Below are 21,902 nucleotides of genomic sequence, written 5' to 3'. Positions count from 1 at the left end.
ATGCAGACCTTTAATAGTAATAAGTAATCCTTTATTTATAATGCATAGCAATATAAAAATAGTAACATATGAAAATATTACAATGGGCACAGATGAATTTGTATCAAAAACAGCAACCAAGCCAAAGTAATGAATAACACACATAAATAACAACTGCTTGAGAGACCAAACAATTTCTTTTCAACTGTTCCTTGGCAGAAAGTTAAGACAGCTATTCAGCTTTAGGTTTCAATAAACAGAAGTAATGGATGCAGTCCCTTTGAAATGTCACACAAAAGTCTACTTGTGCATATACTTAGCTTTAACTCTTCTCTTTTTTGTTTTGTATTCCAAAAGGTTTTCATTTTCTCCAGAGGATGTCTCTCTTTCAGTGGTTATCGACTGTTCACATTCATTTTCACAGACTGTTGGAATGTCGATGCTGGCCGAACGTTTCTTGCTAGAATACAATGGCCTAATTTTGCGTGCATTATCTGTCGTCTTTATTTCGTACTGGCATATACTTTTGCCTACTTGTTTTGTTTTTAAGACATTTGTATGCAGTTCATCTATCATTGGAGTAATACCCTCTGGAATGAATGCCCACTGTTTAACTGTGTCTAAAACAGCATTTAGTTTTCCAACTGCATCTTCTGTGCATTTTTTGTCTTTGCTTTCAACTACAGGAGTGTCATTCAAAGTTGATAGAGGACTTTTCAGAGAGTTTTTCATTTGTTTAAAATGGCTACAAGCCACCTTCAGGCAAGCACATGTGTTATAGTGAGAGAACGTACAACAAGTGCACTGAAGTGTTTCAGCCGATGCAAAAAAACACAGATTTCCAAACAAACTTGGCATTTTTATCACTTTCAAGTCCTCACAGTGTACAAAGTAATGCCTTTCTTTCACTGCAATTCTTGCCAAGGTAGAAATGTCTGTTTCCATGTTTGGATAGATGTCATTGTCAGCCTCTGCTAATTTTGCAAGTAACACTAGATGCTTGCAAAGAAGTCCTCGTAAGCCATATGTACAGTTGCAGTAGGACTCAACAGGGCAGACATCATATCCCATGTCTTCTCTTGACTCAGATGGGACTTGATATGCATTAACTCCATGGCTGTTCTTGACTGTAATTTTAAGAGCCCAACCACTTTCCATCAGTCTTGAAGCAGAGTCTGAAACTTGAGACAAGGTGTCAGCAAACCTGTTTTTCATGCGGCCCACATCTTGCAGGGTTTTTATGACTGACAAGTAGTCGTTGGCCTTCCCTAGGAGCACTTCAATCAGATCATCCAGACGCCTATTCTTGTAGCCAGATAAAAACTGGTATTTCAGGCGGTGGAAAAATCTGAAAAACAGTTATTTGAAATGATTAGTAACTGTAATTGAAGGAATTTAAAGTTTTAATCAAGACTGTATTATTTTTTTAAAAATTGGAATACCTATTGCACACGTCTTTTATAAAGGAATGCTCTGTGCCGGTTTAGCTGATTTAGGCAAATCCACCTACTCTGTTTTTTGTTGTGATAACATAAAAAACGCTGCTAGAATTTAAAGGATTTGCCTAAAACCTGTTCTGGCAATGACATGAAGAACCTACTCAGTTTAGCCTCTTGGATTAAAGCATAATATCTTTTTTTCAGCAATACAATTGAATGAGGTCAAAATAATAAATCATACCTTTCAATCACATTGTTTGTTTCAGAACGAGCGTGACTGAAGCGACGGCCGTAGTCACACCACATGTGGCCAATGCCTTCCCAGTGCTTCTGAAAATACTGGCACACCAAAGGGTATTGCTTAAATGTCTGGCAGAACTCTGCTGATGTGGCTTTAAAGTCGTCCTCCTAAGAGAATTGGATGCAACAGAATATATTTCAATCCATTTAACAGACCTATTGAAATCTTTAATATTATGTATTGAAGCCCTTTTCCTTTTATTGAATAACATTAAGAATTTTAAGTTATTAATAATATGTCGTGTTTTTGTATTAAGAAGCAATTATTTCTTCCCTTACAATGGCTAAGAAGGAACACTAAACCTATAAGCATATTTGGTTTCAGCATCTGTCTGTGAAAGAATCCCACTCACAAGTTCTACTGCACAGTGGGTGACACAATGATGTTCTGCACAGCTTAAGTACTTGTTTTGATAAGCAAGATAAGAAGCCAGTTTTAGAAATTGTTTCAAAAATCTATTTTGTATCTCTCTGTAACTTTTTTTTAGCAACTGAAAGTTATTATGCTCTTAGTGTAATCAAGAAATCAAAATGTGAAATAGACAAATTACACTTACAGATGTGCAAGCTTTCAGCTTACAAAAGAAAGAAATGATTTCATTTCTCTTTTGGGTGTTAGAAAGCCCATGGACCCCGGACTCTGATTTTGAAAGCCATCGATTAACAGCCTGTGAATGTAAGAGAAAAAAAGTTAATCTGGAGAGAGAGACAGAGGAGCAGCTGTACAAAAAGCATAAAAGAAAGCTGACGTCCAAAAATAACTTTGTCACTCACTGGACAAGAGGACCTGTGCATTACAGAAATCAACCAGGCAAACATATTTTTAAATGTCAAAAAGAGCTTTGGGAAGCAGCCACCAGAAGATGAGTGCACTGTGGTCTTAAATGGATGGACATAGTCACTCAACATTTTATCCCTTTATATTCATTAACCTGAGTAGGTGAATATCACAATGAGGCAATTCATAACAACAGGACCCTGTTGTAAAAATGTGTTTCAGGTGCATCTTAGACAACGTGAAAAGAAAACAATGTGGTTTACCTGCAAGACATGGTACCAGCATAGAAGGATAGCTGACTCTGGAAAAACCTTCTGCAAAGCATTTATTTCCGCAAAGTCTTTGTCAACCATAAATGCTCTACAGAAAAAAAGAAAACACTAAATGAGATTAAACAGTATGAAAATGTTTTTGCTATCTCAAAGCACCACTTCAATGCCAAATTAAACATTTCAACTCACAAGTAGATATATAAAATACTGCATACAGCCTATAGGAATAACTTTAACAACTGGAAAGGAAAGTTTTTTGCAGCCCATGCTGCAGCTATAGCATTAGATTCTGGCATGTTATAACTTTTTTGAAAAGGAATTATTTCAAAATTAATAGCTGTCAATGTATTATTTACCTCGGGGAAGTTGGGAAATGCTCACAAACTATTCCAAGAACAGTTTCCAGGGTTTTCTGACTTTCGTTGCTGACAATAGCATAGGCCACAGGGACTCCATGCCCATGATCATCTCTTACAACAAGTGTGAATAAGGGAAATGAATACTGGTTAACGCAGTGCGTGGTGTCAACAAATACTAACTGTTTTGCATAGTTCTCCATGTTTGATTTCATTACAGGTGTCTGCAAAACAATCATTAGTTCTTGGTCAGATGTGTATGGTTGATAGAAGAGAACATGTTCTTGATGTTTTCCATTAAGTAAGGTATGTACACATTGACTGTCTCCACAGTTAAAGTGCTTCTTCCTCATCATGCAGGTTCTAACACTGTCAATGTCACGTGGTGTGACAAAATGCTCTCTGTTGTGAAGATCTCTGTGTCCATGTTCTTTGGCCCATTTATGACATTCGGTTAGTATGATGGCTGGCTTAGTTCCAAGGGAAAGCAGTTCCTCAATCTTCCTCCTCAAATCACTGGAAATATTGTTGAAATGTGCGTCTTTTGGGTCCGAAGGATCATGCCCATCATGCTTATCATATGTACGCTGCACGATGACTGTGTGGTCTTTCCAACATTTGAGTACTTTAAATGAAACATAGGCCTTACAGCCCACTGCTCTGTAGCTGTTTCGACTTTTTTTCCCAGCTCTGATGCAGTTGAATTTGTAATAGTCTCTTTTCCTGTCTTTACCTGAGGCAACATTTAAACATTTATAATGTCCATGAAGGGTTAATGAGTTCAATTTTTCTAACACAACACTGAATGGGTCCTCCTGGCATTGTGACACATGCACACAAAGTTGTGTGTCTTTTCCAGTTCTTTTTTTTTCGTCATTCAGAACACTTCTTCTAATTATGTCGTCCATTTCTGGTGGAAAAATAATGAAGGTTTAATTAGTCAATATTCATTAATTCATTTTAACTTGTTGTGGGGTTTTTTGCAATACAATGTAAATATTAAATATAATATTAAAAAAAATATATATATAAAATAATATAAAACAAACAGGGGCTAAAAGAAGCTAAACTTTCATATGGTATGTCTCTGGCAACTTTAACATGATGTCCCAGGGACAACATCTACACGATGTCCCAGGGCAACTTCTACATGATGTTCCAGGGACAACATTTACGCGATGTCCCAGGGACAACATTTACGCGATGTCCCAGGGACAACATTTACGCGATGTCTCAGGGACAACATTTACGCGATGTCCCAGGGACAACATCTACGCGATGTCCCAGGGACAACATTTACGCGATGTCTCAGGGACAACATTTACGCGATGTCCCAGGGACAACATCTACGCGATGTCCCTGGGACAAATTTGTAAATTTCTGGATTACTGTTAATCTCCATAGAATCAAGAACTCATGTCCAGTTTCACAGCTATGGACCAGTTAATTATGTTTCCAGGTGATAGTTTGATTCATAGATTCAGCACACAACCATAAGTCTAGGCCTTTTAGTCCAGATTCTCTTCACTTATGTTTGTAAAATGATCAGGGAAGCTACTGCAATTTTGCCTGACCCAACCCCCGGGCCACGAAACACCCAAAAAGTTGGGGAACGCTGGTCTAGAGAACACTGGTTAGCTAATGCTGTCGTCAAGTAGCCTATCGCTAGCAAACAAACAGCAAGCCAAGTGAGGAACATATGTATAATGCTTACCATTTATTAAAGGAAAGTATCCTAAATTGACTTCAAATTCGGCGGACAGGCAGCGGTTTTTCGCTTCTTCACTTGTATTTCGAAATACTCGAAGGCGGGTATTTCGAAGTCGCAAAGGAATGACGTCACAAGAAGGTGATTGGTCACTTGCAATGTTGAACCTGGAACAACATTAATTATGATGATGTGGGAACAATGCTGACACGAGGAAATCAGATCGTCCAGATAAACACACCCTTACAATATTGACCACAGAAACGTACAAGCAAGAACATTTTAACTGCTGGAACCATCTATTAAACTTCTTTATACATAAGCCATTTCTGTGACACTTAGACCCTGTGAGCAAGCATAGGTGACAGTGGGGAGGAAAAACTCCCTTTTAAGAGGGAGAAACCTCCGGCAGAACCAAGCTCAGTGAGGGGCCGCGGCCGTTCTAAGGGTTTTCTTAAGTATATCATTTAAAACTAACCAATTTGAAGTTTCCAATTCGTTTTCCAGAAATGTTTCATATCACGATTTCTTTTACATTACATCAGCTTTGTTTTGTTTCCTGGTGAAACAAAACAGTCGGCCTATAGATGAGAAAAACTGATGTATGCAACTTGGTTTCTTCGATAGTTTGGCTGCCTCCTTTATGAAAATTTCAGCAATCATATTTTCAATTGCTGGCTGATTTAATTCCAAGGCTAGCAAAGCTAATCCTGCATTTTTAAACTCTTTACACATGGCTTTGAAAATCACCTCATGGAAGTTTTTGAACTTCTCTAAGGGGATTTTATCAATATCATCCTTGATTTTAGCCCAGATGTTGTTGGTATGCTGGTTGTAGATGTCTGAAACTCTTTCCAGACTGATGACTTTGCCTGATTTTTTTACAGCTTGCTTAACGAGTTCTGCCATACAGTTTTCCACCAAAGATCTGTATTTTTCTTTGTTATCTACAGCCTGCATGGTGGCACGGCGGCCTTTGTCGATTGGAATTCTGCGCTTGGCAGTTTTGGGGTTTTTTTGCGTTTTCGTTTGTAATCGAAACCTAAATTGAAACGAAGGTTGTTGAAGTGTGAAATATTCCTATAATCGTTAATGACATTAACGTTACCACTTCCATAATTATGTATTGTGAGGTCCATTAGCTCATGGATGTGATCACTTCCATAATTATGTACTGTTACACCTGTGTGATCAATGTTGATATCTGCAACATGATAAATGACATATTCTAGATTACTCAACTCCTGCTGCAGCTGTGTAAAACTGTTTTGCATTTCGTCCTGGAATGGCCTCACATAATTTGCTACGGCATGTCTCCTGACACTGTCTGAGTTAATCCGAGCTCTTCTGCGGGACATTGTGTTTAATAATAATAATAGAACTACCTTCTATTTATAGAGTTGCTAATTATTTGGTATTATTGCAGCAAACCAGCCTATGAAATGGATGAAACACATCGTGACCGGGTTCCAGCGCTACACAAGGGACCTGCTTCAAACATACCACCATGCCAATCAGATTACATCTTCCATGTGAGGGTGAAGAGGTGACCCTTCTGGATGATGAAGGTTTGCTGCGTTTGGTGAACAGTGTGGTAGTAAAACCAGGGAAAAATAAAACTGGCTCCTGTTAAATATTCTTAAGTCTTGTGCTGTATAAATAGTGGTATTTTTTCAAAAGATACAGTAATTAAAGTAATGTTAGTAGTGGGTGATATCATGTAAACACTGTCATGATTCTGTGTAAACATTTTGTCATTTGTAAACTATAAATGACATGGATTCTACATTGTAACTGATGTGATGTTCTACAAAGTGGTTTTAATTTAAAAAAAAAAAAAGAGGCAAAAATTTGTTTGTTTCTTTATTCAACTTTTGAACAGTGGTACTCAGTCAGTACATATTCAGTAAATGCAAATTATTTACATGGCAGTGCACTACAGGAATGAATGTAGACCCCTAGATAAAACATTTTGGGTCATTCCCAAAACCCACAGCTTTACTGTGTTACAGCAAAGTATCCAATAGCAGTGACAACTCCTCCACAGTAGCAGGTGGGATTTTTCTTTTTTGAGGACGGCTCCTTTTACCTTTCAATATGGATGGTCTGTTTATGTTTTGATCAAGAGCCTTTTTTTGGGCAGCTGAATAGGAGAGGTCTATCTTATGGCCAACCTCTGGCTGTATCTTGGTCATATTACCCAGCAAAACCCAGTATGCAGGTTCATCTGTAACAGTCCTTGTGCCACGGATCTGCACTGTTGCTTCTACATTAAACAGAAGAGCAGCGACATGGGTGCAGGTCTCCGCAACTCCGGCCATACAGATGCAGTGTGCGGCTTCAGCCTTCCCTGTGATGCTCATCATGGCCCATGGCTGCAATGCTGGTTCATTCAGTCTTTGAGAGTGCAGTACTTGAAACACACACGGACAAAGTTAATTTAAAGACAAGAACTAATGAGCCAAGGCCGACATAAATGTGTATTATCTACTTTATCATAAATGTAACAAAGTGTTTAGAAAGTTAGCACATACATGTAATTCTTCGTTTTTTTTATGTATCCATTTATAGAACGCTGCATGTTATATTCTAAATCTGCCTGCAGAAAATGAACCTACAGTATGTAATGCAAGGATGTCATCACTTTTGAGATGGAGAAAGCATAAAGTGACAATTATGAATCACTTAATATGATAAGGAGATTCTGCAGGTCATTAATCAATGTATAAAACTAAAATAAAATGTATTTTTAGTGACACAGGATACAAACATGGAAGCAAGATGTATAATTAGAATTATTTATGAACAATATGAATAAATCATTGCAATTTATTTAACCATAAAGAATAACTAAATTCTTCAGCACAATGAACTCACTAAGTTATCCCTCTAACAGAGCCTCCACATGTTCTCACTCTAATTTCCCCCTGATGAATGAAGTTATGCTACACTAATCTGAATGTTCAGAGGGAAATCAAACGCATTTCACTCGCAGTACTCAAGCTGACTTACCTTTGTTTGAATGACGACTTGTACGTGCTGACTCCACAGACAAGGTACGAAAATATATCAGGCTACGTCAATAGCGGTTGGTCTTCAGGGTTTCTACTCCGCGGCCGCATTTCATACGGGTCCACATTTCCAATGCATGCTATTTTCTGCAAGTACCGCCGCTTCGCCTCTGGACGCAATCGGTCTCTATACAGTCCATTCTCTTTTGACCTATGCGTTGTTCCCCACCCCCCTAAATTTCAGAGCCCCCAGTAATAATAATAATAGTAACAATTCAAATAGCTGGGGCTTGATCAACCCTACCTGGGTCACCTGGGAAAGGGGGTCTGATTGTTGAAAGGCCCGAAAACCTCTGTGACTGCCGTCAGCAGCAGTTATGCAGATTAAAATAATTTTATTGTTTAAGTTATAATAAATGAAGGTGCCTGTGTGGGCGTGTCCCACTACCTCTTCTGCCTGAGGTGCCACCTTTCCCTTTTGTGCAGCTGACTCTCGTCAGTAATTAAAGAGATTTAAGCCCAGGGAAAGGTGAGTTCTGGGCCAGAGTGCCATGTGAGTGGTTACAGTTAGTGAGCTGCTCTTTTTGGCTTACGTTTTACTTTATTGACCAACGCCTGAGTTTTGTTTTTCTTAAATGGTGATAGTGGCTTGTCCGTCTCTTTTAGTTGAGCTACTTTAATAAAACTCTTTAATTTAACCCTCATGCCTTCTTGTCTCCTTTTTCTGACCCGGACACTTTTTGTTACTTCCCCCTCACAGCCTAGACCCCTCAGGGGAACATAACATACTTTATTTTAATATATCAGATTTAATGTATACATTGTTGGTTTAAAAATATACTTAACGGTTTTACAAAATGCTTCCAGGATGGAACCAATGTTCAGTCTGTTTTCCACCTGTGGGAAGGAGTGCACACTGCAAGATGCGTTTTCATTAACCCCTGAAGTTAATGCGGCCAATGAGGTATGCAATTTGTATTTTATATGTCGTAGTAGAAAAATGTTTGTTTGTGACAGAACTGTCGAGTTTATGGTAGTCACGTGTAATATGTTAACATTTTGTAAAGGTCAAATTGTGAGTGTTTTTGTTTTTTTAATAATGTGCTTTATTGTTTATTCTCTATGAAAACAATTTATTGTGGAAATTGATTATTTTATGTTGTTTGTACAGTTCTCACAGCATCGTTGGTGGCACCTGTGTGTAATAAATGCCAGTAAAAATCAAGAATGCCTTGTGTCTGTTTTTCAACTTGGAGTGAGTTACAACCTCCTATGACCCAGGTTACGTCACTGATGATATGTCCAGGGGTACCAGACGATGTATCATAAACTACCTGCAGACCCAGAGTGTTACTGAGCAAACCTACAGAATCTTGAGCTGGAGTGGGGCACAGATTAAGTGTTCAGCAGTCATTCATTCATATCAGTCATGGTGGCTAAACTCTCAGGTTGGTAATAAATGTATTACCTGTATAAGAAAAAGCATGTAAACAAATGAGAGCTTAACAGTACCTGTTATGCCTATTATAGCTGTTAGCTAAAAACGCTAATTTAGCTTGGTTTGCCTTTGTTTCAGCTTTGACAAACATGATCGACTGTTCCCATTAGAATTCCAGTTATCATCTTGTACCCCCTGAAAGTCCTGTATGCTTTGAGAGACCGCTACAGTAGGGAAACATACAAAAGAGTGTCCAAACCATTGTAATTTTGGCTTATTTCTGTCTTATATAGTATCCTGACTCCTTAGCTAACTTAATAACTTTAGCTAAAGCGAACAGTCTAATTCACAGGTGTTGAACTCCAGACCTTGAGAGCTGGTGTCCTGCAGGTTTTAGATGTGCCCTTGATCCAACACAGCTGATTTAAATGGTTAAATTACCCCCTCAACATATCTTGAAGTTCTCCATAAGCCTGGTAAAGAAACTAATCATTTGATTCAGGTGTGTTGACCCAGGGTGATATATGAAACCTGCAGGACACCGGCCCTTGAGGCCTGGAGTTCAACACCCCTGGTGTAATTCATTAGTGCAGTATTACTGGATCACCTCTGAAGTGGTATGATATGACTATCACTGAAACGGCAAACTTTGTGCTGGATTATTGTGCAGTTTTCTCGAAGGACCCGGATGTATGACCCCAAAAACTGAATTTAAGAACTAAAACTGAATGGTGAGAAGTGAAACTGAAAGCATTCAAGAGCTAAATTTAATTCAAATTCAGTTTTAAAAGCTGTTATTCAGGTTGAGCAATTCAGATTTGGTCTGAGCAATGAAAGTGTTGGCAGGATGAGAACACCATCTGTCCAGAGTTTAAGCTTTCTATACTTAACAGTCTTGTTTTGATTTAGCCACACCTTATCTTTATTTTGTAGTTTGCAAACATTTACTATCCCAAGTTTGTTTGTTTTGTCACTCAAAACTTATCTGTAAGACTTTTACAAAACTAAAGACATCTGTGAGAGCAGACCTTCATTATTCTTCCCACAGCACGGCTCAGCAGTGAAACCCTTTACCCGAGGAAGTGTATTATATTGTGTGCTGTAAAATTAAGTTGTTTTTTTTTTTTTTTTTTAATTAGCTAATAGCAATTAAATATTATTTTAGCAAAGTGAAGATGCCAAATTTAATCACTCTCGAACAATGTGTTGCTGTTTGTGGTGTTTAGAAGTCATCATGAAATGGATACTCTGGATGGTCAGACCACCTGTTGAGCCAGAAAAGAGAAATATTAATTGGAGCCGTTTGTTCAAGGAGCAAAACTTCACACAAGCTGCACTATACTCACCTGAGAAGCTCCACAAAGCGGATGTTTTTGTTCAACCCTTCAACTGCCTTCATATCAGCGTCAGAGAGAGAGAAATCAAATATCTGGAAAGTTGGCAAATAAGTCTGATTATATTCCATGCGTCTGGTTTTCAGAAGGCACTTTTTGCTACCTACATACCTAAAATTATAAACAAACCTCAAAGTTTTCCTTTATGCGAGCAGGGCTGAAGCTCTTTGGGATGACCACCACGCCTCTCTGTACATTGAACCGCAGACACACCTGAGCCGTGGTCTTGTTGTACTTTTTGGCAATCGATACCAGCAGGTCATCTTCCAGCATTGGGGGGCATTTTAGGTTTACCCTTTATTGAAACAGTGATATTTTAATTTCAATCAAGAGGCTGAGAACTTGACTAGCTACTCATAAAATGAGTGTGACCCATACCAAGATGGATCTCTGGATGTTCCCAGCGGGCTGTAACCAACAATGACGATACCATTCTGCCGGCAGTATTCAAGCAATTTTGGCTGGGTGAAATAGGGGTGGCATTCAACCTGTAATAGAGCACATATGTATACATACACACATGTTTCTGATGAAGACAGCTTGGCTTATTCCTTGCGAGTGTTATGAACCAACACTTCCAAGTGCATCTTGATTGTTCATGTTACTTAAATAATAACTTCCTATCTCTGTTATGCTTTCATTGATTCAAAGTTCAGTCCTTTCATACTGATAATATTTCAGGCAGTAAACTTACTTTTTAAATAAATTTGAAGTTTTCCCCACATTTCTGGGCGGTATACATTGCCTGCATTTTGTTCCTATACCTCTGCAACATATCCATGTCCTATCCACACAATGTTCACATATCTATCAAAACACAGCTGTGTGTGTGATTTAGTTAAAACATATTGGGCATATGTCTAAAATCTGAGTCTTTCTGTTGTATTGTTCATTAGCTGTATGCGCAAATATTCAAAGACTGAAACTAAAGCCTTCAGCTGGTTGTGCCTCAGATTCTTTCTTCTGACTTTAATAAATTGCCGCTGCACAATAAAGTAACAAAAGCATTGACTCTTGAAACACTACTTTTTAAAATGAAGAATGGTTTGCACATTTATCTGCTGATCTTACGGTAAATATAGTACTGTACATTTCCCAAGTCTCGAGTATTTATATTTCTAATAGGACAGTTTCTTGTAAGTGGTGCTGAGCAATAGTTCTCCAGGCTTTCTGAAGACAAAGTTTTACTTTGGGCACTAGCTATTTTTTCACTCTTTTATCATGATTATTAAAACACCTAACACTGATCTATGAAATCAGTGTTATCAGTGTCACAAAAAGGCAGCTAATTCAAAGAATGACTCATTGAGTCTACACATTACAGAAAAGTTAGGAAAGAACCAGTTTCTTTAGGGACTTATCAGCATCCTGTAGTAAAAGAAAATTTCTTCCCATGTCTTTTATCTAAATCTCTGCCATGAATAACACGATTTGATGAGCAAAGAGCTTTTAGCTGGAAACTTGGCATATTTCAGTATGGTGTGAGGAAACTGGACAAGAAAAAAAAACATTAGAGCAGATGAACAGCATCTAAAAGCTATGTCCTTAAGAAAACAGAAAAACTGTATCAAACATCTGATATGGGACCTGAGTGGTGTATCTCATCCTTCAACTAACCCATCAACAGTTTGTTGAGACTCACCATAAATGGTCTTTGTGGAAGGGTGGCTGTCAAGAAGCCACTCTTAAGGAAAAGAAGCAAGAAGAAAAGGCTGAATAGTGCCAAATTACACAAGAACTGTGTCAATACTGCGCCGTGCTACCTCACTGAACTCCTTAGTTCATATACCCCTGGGAAAGCCCTAAGATAATCAAGACAATTACTCCTAGTGCAGCCTAGATCCTGGCTAAAGACCAGAGGTGACCGTGCTTTTGCCCTGGCAGCCCCTAGCCCCTGGAACAATCTTCCTGCTGCTATTCGCGCCTCTGATTCCATCTATTCATTTAAATCTCAGTTAAAAACTTACCGAGCGTTTTCAGTTAGTTAGTTCAAAGAGCAAAGCTTTTTGACCTTAGTATTCTGAAAACAAGTACTTAGTAACTTATTTCCAGACAACTGCTTGCTCAATAATGTACCACTAACCTGGTTTGACACAGGTTTGTGTTTCAGCCCCGGCTTGTTAAGGATTAGCTCTAGTTGTCGCTTGTTGAAGTTTGAAACCCCAAGAGATTTTACAAGGCCAGCGTCTTTACAAGCTTCTAAAGCCTGTGAGAGACATAGGAAAGCACAATAATAAAACAATATAGTCAACGTTGAACTTTGAAACAATTTAAAAGCTCACAGAAACAGTAAAACTGAGACACTGTTTAAGCTGTCATTGATTTTTACCACATATCTTTTTGTATTTAACTATAAGTTAAAGGACGCGTGTACCCAATACTGTTGTTCTGTAGCAGTTATGTTGTCTTCACATATGTTAGGAAATCACTGAAACTAAATTTTCTTGAATAAGCAGGCCACCAAGTCTCACCTCCCATGTGGCACAGAGGTCCGTTTCATGATAAAGCCACTTCCCACTCTCATCTTTGGGGTAAAATTCATCTCCTGGCTTCAGAAAATTATAGTGTTTCAGTATAGTATAGTATTTCATTTGGTGCAGTAAAACCTCATGAAATTCAAACGTAAAAATTAAAAACTTGTTATTAAGTTTTCACATGTGTGCATACCTTGAAAGCCATGGGCATTTCTATAATATAGAGGTCAACATAATCCAGCTGTAATGTCGTCAGGGTTTTCTCTAAAGTAGGTCGTACTAGCTCGGGTGGATGAAATGTGTTCCACAACTTCAAAAGAAAAGAAGAAAAGTTAACAAATGTAGAAAAAAGCTACAGAACTCAGCATTTGGTTTTTTTTTTTTAAGATTCAAAGGTAAGTCATGAAAATGAATATGTTATCGATTTGTATGTTATCCATACCTTTTAAGTTTCTCACAAGCAAAAAGCATTTTAGACTAGTTTTTGGTTAACTTTTGCCTTGAGGGACTTTGTAATGTTTGTCTCGAAAGGTGTTGTACAAACCAAACTGTACTTACTTTATCTTCCTTATTTTTTTGTGGTTCAGGGAAATAATATTGGTATAATATTCAGATTGGCTTTTTTTCTTATTTGCATTATTAGTTATTTACAGTTCGCATACCGCCACAACAGGTCCACTGATGATGCCATAGCCCTGACACTACATACTGCCCTGTCACACCTGGAGAAGAGAGACACGTATGTGAGAATGCTGTTTGTAGATTACAGCTCAGCATTCAATACCATCGTTCCCTCGAAGCTGGACAGGAAACTGCAGGATCTAGGACTGAGCAGCTCCCTCTGCAGCTGGATCCTTAGCTTCCTGTCTGACAGACGCCAAGTGGTCAGACTGGGCAGCATCACCTCATCCCCCGTCACACTGAACACTGGTGCTCCACAGGGGTGTGTACTGAGCCCTCTCCTGTACTCACTCTACACCTACGACTGCACGGCCACTAACAACTCCAACATCATTGTGAAGTTTGCGGACAACACTACAGTGGTGGGTCTTATCACCAACGGTGATGAGACAGCTTACAGGGAGGAGGTCAGCGCCCTGACCCACTGGTGTCAAGACAACCATCTCACCCTCAACGTCGCAAAGACAAAGGAGTTGATAGTGGACTTCCGGAGGTGCAGAGAAGTACATATCACCATCAACGGCGCTGCTGTGGAGAGAGTGAGCAGCTTCCGGTTCCTTGGTGTACATCTGGCTGAGGATCTTACGTGGTCAGTACACACAAACAAAACAGTGAAGAAGGCGCAGCAGCGCCTCTTCTTTCTCAGGAGACTGAAAAGATTCGGCATGAGCCCCCGCATCCTCAGGACCTTCTATCACTGTGCCATTGAGAGCATCCTCACTGGATGCATCACCACCTGGTATGGCAACAGCACCGCCTACAACTGCAAAGCTCTCCAGCGAGTAGTGCGGTGCTCTGAACGGATAATTGGAGGTGAGCTTCCCTCCCTCCAAGACATCTACAGGAAGCGGTGCCTGAGGAAAGCGGGGAGGATCATCAAGGACTCCAGTCACCCCAGCCATAAACTGTTCAGACTGCTTCCATCAGGAAGGAGGTTCTGCAGCATCCGGTCCCGTACCAGCAGACTGAGAGACAGCTTTTTCCATCAGGCCATCAGACTGCTGAACACTTCATAGACACCTCAGCTTCACTACTGGAACTTTAACATTATGCACTCCATACTGTACAGTAACGCCACTGTTTTGCACATGTCTCAACTCTGTATATTTTTATATATTTTATTTATTGTTTACTCTATTTAATTTGTAAAATATGTGTACACACACACACACACACACACACACACGTAGAAAAATATTTAGTATACACATCCAGAAATGCATATACTATTATATATTGTACATATATTTATTAGTTTCAGATGTAGCCATTCTTGTATTTTGCTTGTTTACATTATTGTATTTTGCACAACTCTGTTGCTTGTGAAGCTCGCACACAAGAATTTCACTCACATGTGCTGTACCAATGTATCTGCACATATGATGTGACAATAAAAGTGATTTGATTTGATTTGATTTGAAATAACTAAAGGAGTTGTACTTTTTTGTCACTTTGGCCACCATTTTTGACAGGAAAAAACACATTTTTAAACTTTAAATTTTTTGTTGGCATCAACAATTACACCCAGAGAAATCCTGCTAAACGCATTTTTCATGCATTCTCGATATAGATGTTAAAGCTCATCTAGAAACATGCATGCTAGGAATGGTGCAACCAAAACCTGTGCATGCCGTCATAGTGCTGGATTTGTTTCAATGAATTAGATGAAAAACAACCTGCTTCACCCTGAATAACCTACATGAGGATTTTGTGGATTTGTTATTAATGGAACTTGTTGTTCGATTTCTAAAAGTCTTGATGATCTTCATGCATCACTGAACTCTTGAGGTGGGAAGTAACAAAGCACAAATATTTGTTAAAATTTTATAAAATTTTCTATACTGCACTTCAGTAGTAAAACAGGCTCGTTACTTTTGCCTTAACGGATTTGCTTTAACGGATTTTTGTCACTATGAGCCAACATTGTGTTTTTGCATATTATGATACATGCAAATCAAACTGAGGCTATTTAAAGACTACATGAAAATACTCTGGAGATTAGTTTGGTGTACTGTGATGGGTTTAAAGTAAAGAAGAGTGTGTGACCGGTGCACAGTGACTGTGGTTTCATGAGTTTGCATGAGTTCTACATCAAGTGTAGCAGAGATTCATATGAATTTTAGCTGATGATTCTTAGATCTATTGACTGATATATATATTTTTTATTTTACTTCTTTTTCTTCAGATTCAAGCTGAGTATACTTAGATTGGAAAAAACTTAGGCTGAAGTTTGTATTCCCATCTGCTAATATTATTTTATCATTGTGTTAACATAGCCGAAGGTTAAGTTAGCTTTGCACAGAAATAGAAATGTCCTCCAAACAGCTACTAAACAGCCTGTACTTTTTTACTTTTACTTGAGTAAAGAAGTTGAATCAGTACTTCATCTTTTACTGGAGTAGTTTTGAACAGTAATAGATGTACTTCTACTTAAGTACAGAATGTGTGTACAGAAAAACAGAAAGAAAAAAAAAGTTCAACAGTCAAGGTGCACAGGAGAGGCTCACACGAACAAGTATGCTTTGCAAACCTTTCCACAATAGAAGATGTCCTCTCTTTTCACAGTTCCATCTGCTATTTTGTCCCTTATTGCTTGCCCCACTTCATGTTCATTGTAATAGATCAATGCTCCATCAATATGTCTGTAGCCCGTCTCGATCGCAATTTTGACAGATTCATATGCAGTTCCTTTAGGAGTCTGTCAAAAAAAAAAAAGAAGAAGAAGTAGTAGTACTGGAAGGAATATATAGTATAAAATAAAATAACAACAACCATAATAATAATATAATAAGCACTCAAAAGTCACAGCGAAAAACAAACAAACAAAAAATCCTACCACTATTTTTTATTTATTCATTTAGTTTTTGCTTCGTGACACATGCACAACGATATACAATATACAATTAAATCATGAATCTTACCTCGTGGGGATCTGCATAAGTTCCCAGTCCTATCAAGGGTATGCTGTTTCCATCAGATAGGGGAATGGAGTGACTTTCTGCTGTCAATTCCATGTTTAACAAAAATGTTTGTTACAAAGATCTTGATGTCTGACACTGTGCACTCACTCGAACTTTTGAATACTGTCTAGGAGGCTGGCTCCTCTGCTCTCTACTCGGCCAGAAACTCCTCCCAAATGCAAAGTGCCTCAACTGTTGCTCATGAAAACATGAACAACCGGACACCAAGACAAACATTTACAAATGGAAGTGAACACGCTATCTGATCATCATGAATGAGACTAAAATGCTATACTATATGCTATATTATATGTTGGATTAAGCTTTCAGATACTGGTAAAAGCTGGCAGTGACAATGGGATTACGCTGAATTTATCTACCCCCAGGGCCCTATTTCAGGAAGCCGGTTTAGAAAACTCAGAGTGAAAAACGATACTCAGGGTTGAGTAACCCCGAACTGTCCAACTCGGAATATTCGGTTTCAGAAAGGCTGATAACAATTAGTTCAATCAACGCGGAGTTGCTTTAACCCCAAGTTAAGCGCGCGCACGAGGATACATAAAGCCCTGATTAGTGGAGCACAGATTAAGCGAGTCACCATGGAGACGGAGGGAAAGAAGGCGCGGTCAATGTATTTTACAGCGCTTGAGGCCGAAATTCTGATGGCAGCATATGCCGATAACATGCAAATTTTGCAGAAAAAAAGTAACACAGCCTCAGCTGCCAAAGAAAGGGAGCATGCATGGCAAAACATAGCCAACAGAGTCAATGAGTGTTAATTTAAACATTGATCTAGGGATTTCCACCCATTTCCACCCATTTAACACGTTATTTTATTATATTTTATTTTTTATTTTACACATTTTATTTTGTGATGTGATGTGAGCGCAGGTGCAACCCAACAGGCCCCAAACGTTCCTGGCAGCAAGTAAAAATGAAATATAAAAATATAGTCCAAACAGGTAAGGTGTAATTGTATTATGAGCCATAGTGCTTGGTCTGTTTGTCCGATGTAAATCAATTGCAGTTAGAGGCTACATTAATTTCCCCTCTGTAAGCACTTATTGAAATTATCTGAACACATTACAAGTACATATTTGCTTACTCTGTGTGCTCAAATGTGACCCGTTATTAGAGATGGCACGATACCACTTTTTTATGTCCGATACCGATACCGATATCATAAATTTGGATATCTGCCGATACCGATATGAATCCAATATAGTGTTTTTTAATCAACAAAACTGTTTTTTAAATATCTTGCTGCATTTTGTATAAGTTCATACTCAAGTTTAAAACAACAACTACACTAAAGCTATTCTGTTATACCTGTATGCAAAAAAAAATATTTCATAGTTCAGCAATACTGATCAATCTAATAAACTTAAACCTACACCATCCTCCCTATTCTGGTATTTTAAAGAGTACTTAGCATAAATATTAAGCAACCTAACTAATAGGGTTCCAACTCCCAGCAACAACAAAAATAAAAAAATAAAAAATAGGGAACCACCCCTCACGCTCCACCTCATGATGCTTAATCGACGTAATCAACCTTAATTTGATGCAGTGTGAAAAAAAATGCACAGAAATCAATTATTTTTCAAGAAATATTAAATAGATTCAACATCTTTCTTCAACAAAATTGCAGACTGCACAGATGGTACCTTCCCAAAGGGAAAAAGTACTATAGCTTACTAGGGTATATATATTAGACTTAATAGTTACTATATACAGTAATGGACTTCTATTCATTTTGCATCAAATTAAAACTTTGGGTGTCAGATAATTATTTATTAAAAGCTAGACATTTTAAATGAGAATAAGAAAGAAAAGTATGTCTTTGTGCCCCCTTTTCCCTGTTAATGCCCTATCGGCCCCCCTGGCTAAACTTTGCTAGATGCGCCCCTGCACAGTTACCAGCGTCAGCTACGTAGAAAAAGATCCTGGAGTAGAAAGTAATATTAAATACATTCTAACAATAGCTGATCAAGCTTAAACGTGCTGCTGTTGTTCAGCCGCTGGTTTACTCTTTCTGGTGCAAAGTGGGCCAAAAACAAACTAGAGACACGGACTCGCGACAGAAAAGCCGATCAGCTGATCGTTAAGCAGTTTCATGATTGAAGTAGCAGCAGGAGAGGCAGTCGCTCCATATATCGTTTGGTAAGCTTAACGCAGGAATGCTTTACATTCAGAGATGGACTTACACACTTGCTTTACTTCTCTCGGGATAACTTTGTCGGAGATGAAATGCTGGGTTGCTAGCGAAGCTCCAAATGCTATCCAGACCACCGACAGGTCCCCATGCCACAGCCGCTCTATCACGTGATGCATACTGCTCTGACGTGCTAACGTTCTGAGGTGAGTTAAGGCGTGTTGCAAGTTTTGTGAGGTGCTTTCGTGATATTTAATGGATCGGATTACATTTTTTATTTTTCTCCGATATCCGATCCAGTAATTTAGGTCAGTATCGGACCGATACCGATACGTAATATCGGATCGGTCCATCTCTACCCGTTATAGCCAACAGAAAAAAGCGGAGGCCCGAAAAACAGGTGGGGGTCCTCCACCACCACCACTCACAGAGGCTGAGCAGTTGGCTTCCACATTTGTGATAATGTTGGCAGCATCACATATGATCTTCACAGTGCAGAGAACACAAATTAGCATCCATTACTATAATGAAATAATTTGTTAGTTTGAAATGCTACAGGGAACTATGTACCTGTACATTAATGCTGTGGAAAGACTTCCTGTTCACATAGTCTCCTTCATTTACTGAAGGAGCAATGATTGGAATGTGAGTGCCATCTATACAGATGCCTGGGAACCGTGAGAATAAATGTAAAATTTAAGTAGTAGTTCAAGTATCACCACATCATGAATTAAGTTTTGTTCATCCTGATACCTGCAATTTTGTGGAATCCCTCTTTGATAAATCGTGTGGGTCTATGACCGGGGAACACCACAAACGAGTACAGGAGACGTTTCAGTGCAACTGTAACATTCCTGACTGCCCGACAGACGGTAGCCTTGGAAACGTGTTCAGCGTCACCAATATTATACAGAAAGCTCCCGTTTGCAAAAACGAAGTGCAATACAAATAATATGTACAGAACTGAGAGAATGTCTGCGATGTGTCACATGAGTAATATTAAGCCTGAGGATGTTATTCAAATGAATTATAGATTGTGCTGAAAAACGGTAACATTCACACAGGAAATCATCAGGAAATGATAAAATGTCCAAACGCGCTCTAATCACTCTCTCCCGGCGGAGAGCTCTGCGGAGAATTTGGGCTTCAACATCTACTGGCTCTTCAAGGAAGGGGCACGCCATGTCTGACACTTCCTACAGTCAGGTTTCCGACACAGAGGCGGAGAAAGTCAGGGTTAGTTGAAGTAAACCTGCTAGGGGGCAGGTTAGCTTCACGGAGTGTGTCGTCATAGTAACTCACTCAGAATTAATCTAAACTCGCTTTGTGAAACCGAAAACTCAGAGTTTTCGTTAACTCAGGGTTTACTTACTCAGAGTTTGCACTAAACCGGCTTCCTGAAATAGGGCCCAGTTCTTCAGGTGACACGGTGTTGAAAGCCAAAAGGTGAGAGGGAAATTAAAGGGTATTATCAATGGGACTATTCCACTCCACCCTCATAGTGGTACATCCCATCTGCCTAGTATTGAAAAGTCTTTCAAGATTCAAGATCTTTATTGTCAATACATGAGTATACACAGTTTACAGTGTACCGAAATGCTGTTTCACCCCAAGCCCCCTATGGTGCATTTATATAAGTATATAAAAGATATATCTCCAAGAGATATAAAACTAGGATTTACAACAAATAATATGCTAAATTTAGGGATAAAAGGGTACTAATTACTAACTATACAATACTATAATGACAACTGTACAAAAAAGTCTTTGATTTATGATTGACCTGGAAATTATATTAATTTATACTAATACTTATACTAATGTTTTTTTTCCAATAAAAACAATAATAACATTAATAGAATACCTTTTTTTTCCTAAGCTTTATTTTCATTTTTAAATTAGAAACGAACAAAAAAAACAAACAAACACACAAAGCAAGAAAGAAAAAAACAAAACAAACAAAAAAACAAAAACAAAAAACAAACAAACAGAAAACTCACAACTATGGGACAGAGCAAGTATCATCAAATAACCACAGCATGGCAGGCCATTGTGACCACAAAAGCACTCCCAGGTGCACACTCTTGTATCTATGCCTTTCAAGGATAACCTCAAACATCTGTAATAGATTACCTTTGAATGTAACTTGCCATGTTAGCCCTCTACTGCATGACTTTTTAATTTTTGGGGAAAAAAATATTTCTCCCTATTTTGGGGGAGCTTTAGGGTCCCTAATAGCAGAGGTGGGACCAAGTCATTGTTTTGCAAGTCTCAAGTAAGTCTCAAGTCTTTATCCTCAAGTCTCAAGTCAAGTCTCAAGTAATGTCAGGCAAGTCAGAGTCGAGTCTCAAGTCACTGGTGTAAAAGTCCGAGTCAAGTCACAAGTCTGAAACTTTGAATTTCAAGTCCTTTCGAGTCTTTAAAAAAAAAAAAGAAAAAATAATGTTGCAGTTATGCTAAATGTAAATATTAGACCATGTAATTTTAAAATCTGTGTTTTTCTCAACACATGACAAAATAGTGAACTTAGAAAATATACACAAATTGTGAAATTGCACCTCTTTAAAATGCAGCTCAATTAAACCTAGCTCCAAGAATAATTTTCACCGACAGTTCTGAGATACGCTGCATGTTATTCTTGGATGCGGTTGTAGGACCAGCTTTAAAATCGCATGACAAAAATATCATACACATTAAAAAAAACTGTATCACCAACGTAGCCTGGACAACATTTGCTAGTTAGATGAAGTCAGCTATCTCATCTTAGCATATTTATATGCATATTTATAATCATACGGTTCTTGGAGTGAGTGCATACACTCATGAAGTTTAGTAACTTCAGGTCACTGCAACAAGCCCAGGTACAGTTTACCGACGGATGGGTGCAGGACCTTGAAATGCACCGTGTAGAAAGTAAAGACCATCGTACGTATCATAAGTTTACCAGTCTCACAAAT

The 21,902-nt window shown here is 38.5% G+C and overlaps 2 protein-coding genes across 3 annotated transcripts; both read right to left on the bottom strand.

Moving 5' to 3' along the window:
• Positions 1-9: 9 nt before the first annotated feature.
• On the bottom strand, positions 10-4,032 carry LOC146650122 (uncharacterized). The gene is made up of 5 exons (XM_085387362.1): positions 3,125-4,032; positions 2,760-2,856; positions 2,276-2,386; positions 1,660-1,826; positions 10-1,327 (listed from the first exon to the last, which is right to left on the bottom strand). The coding sequence occupies exons 1-5, from the start codon at positions 4,030-4,032 to the stop codon at positions 280-282; spliced, it is 2,331 nt and encodes a 776-aa protein (XP_085243488.1). The 3' UTR covers positions 10-279.
• A 6,144-nt stretch (positions 4,033-10,176) lies between these two features.
• LOC146650121 (aldo-keto reductase family 1 member D1-like) lies at positions 10,177-17,609 on the bottom strand. 2 transcript variants are annotated; one of them, XM_085387029.1, is made up of 9 exons: positions 16,752-17,609; positions 16,361-16,528; positions 13,343-13,459; positions 13,147-13,224; positions 12,759-12,881; positions 11,054-11,163; positions 10,805-10,970; positions 10,628-10,710; positions 10,177-10,546 (listed from the first exon to the last, which is right to left on the bottom strand). In XM_085387029.1, exons 1-9 carry the CDS (start codon positions 16,842-16,844, stop codon positions 10,504-10,506), a joined length of 981 nt encoding a protein of 326 aa, XP_085243155.1. In that variant the 5' UTR covers positions 16,845-17,609; the 3' UTR covers positions 10,177-10,503. The 2 variants fall into 2 exon arrangements, with proteins under 2 accessions (XP_085243155.1, XP_085243156.1); XM_085387030.1 differs by lacking the exon at positions 12,759-12,881.
• Between the last annotated feature and the right edge of the window lie 4,293 nt (positions 17,610-21,902).

This window comes from Rhamphochromis longiceps, linkage group LG17, assembly GCF_057381845.1.
Source record: "Rhamphochromis longiceps isolate RC_006_pf linkage group LG17, R_longiceps_female_GT1.1, whole genome shotgun sequence".
NCBI lineage: Eukaryota > Metazoa > Chordata > Actinopteri > Cichliformes > Cichlidae > Rhamphochromis > Rhamphochromis longiceps.
Note: the sequence above shows the minus strand (reverse complement) of the source record. Positions and strands in the feature narration are given on the sequence as shown.

Bases quoted from the DNA above. Each gene is read 5' to 3' on its own strand.
- LOC146650122 (XM_085387362.1), bottom strand. From the start codon at position 4,032: ATGGACGACATAATTAGAAGAAGTGTTCTGAATGACGAAAAAAAAAGA. The intron at 2,387-2,759 runs GTAAACCACATT...TTACATTCACAG, and splicing joins GCTGGTACCATGTCTTGCAG to GCTGTTAATCGATGGCTTTC. The intron at 1,328-1,659 runs GTATGATTTATT...ACTGTTTTTCAG, and splicing joins ACAAACAATGTGATTGAAAG to ATTTTTCCACCGCCTGAAAT.
- LOC146650121 (XM_085387029.1), bottom strand. From the start codon at position 16,844: ATGGAATTGACAGCAGAAAGTCACTCCATTCCCCTATCTGATGGAAAC. The intron at 16,529-16,751 runs GTAAGATTCATG...TTTTTTTGACAG, and splicing joins CTTATGCAGATCCCCACGAG to ACTCCTAAAGGAACTGCATA. The intron at 13,225-13,342 runs GTATGCACACAT...AATTTTCTGAAG, and splicing joins AAATGCCCATGGCTTTCAAG to CCAGGAGATGAATTTTACCC.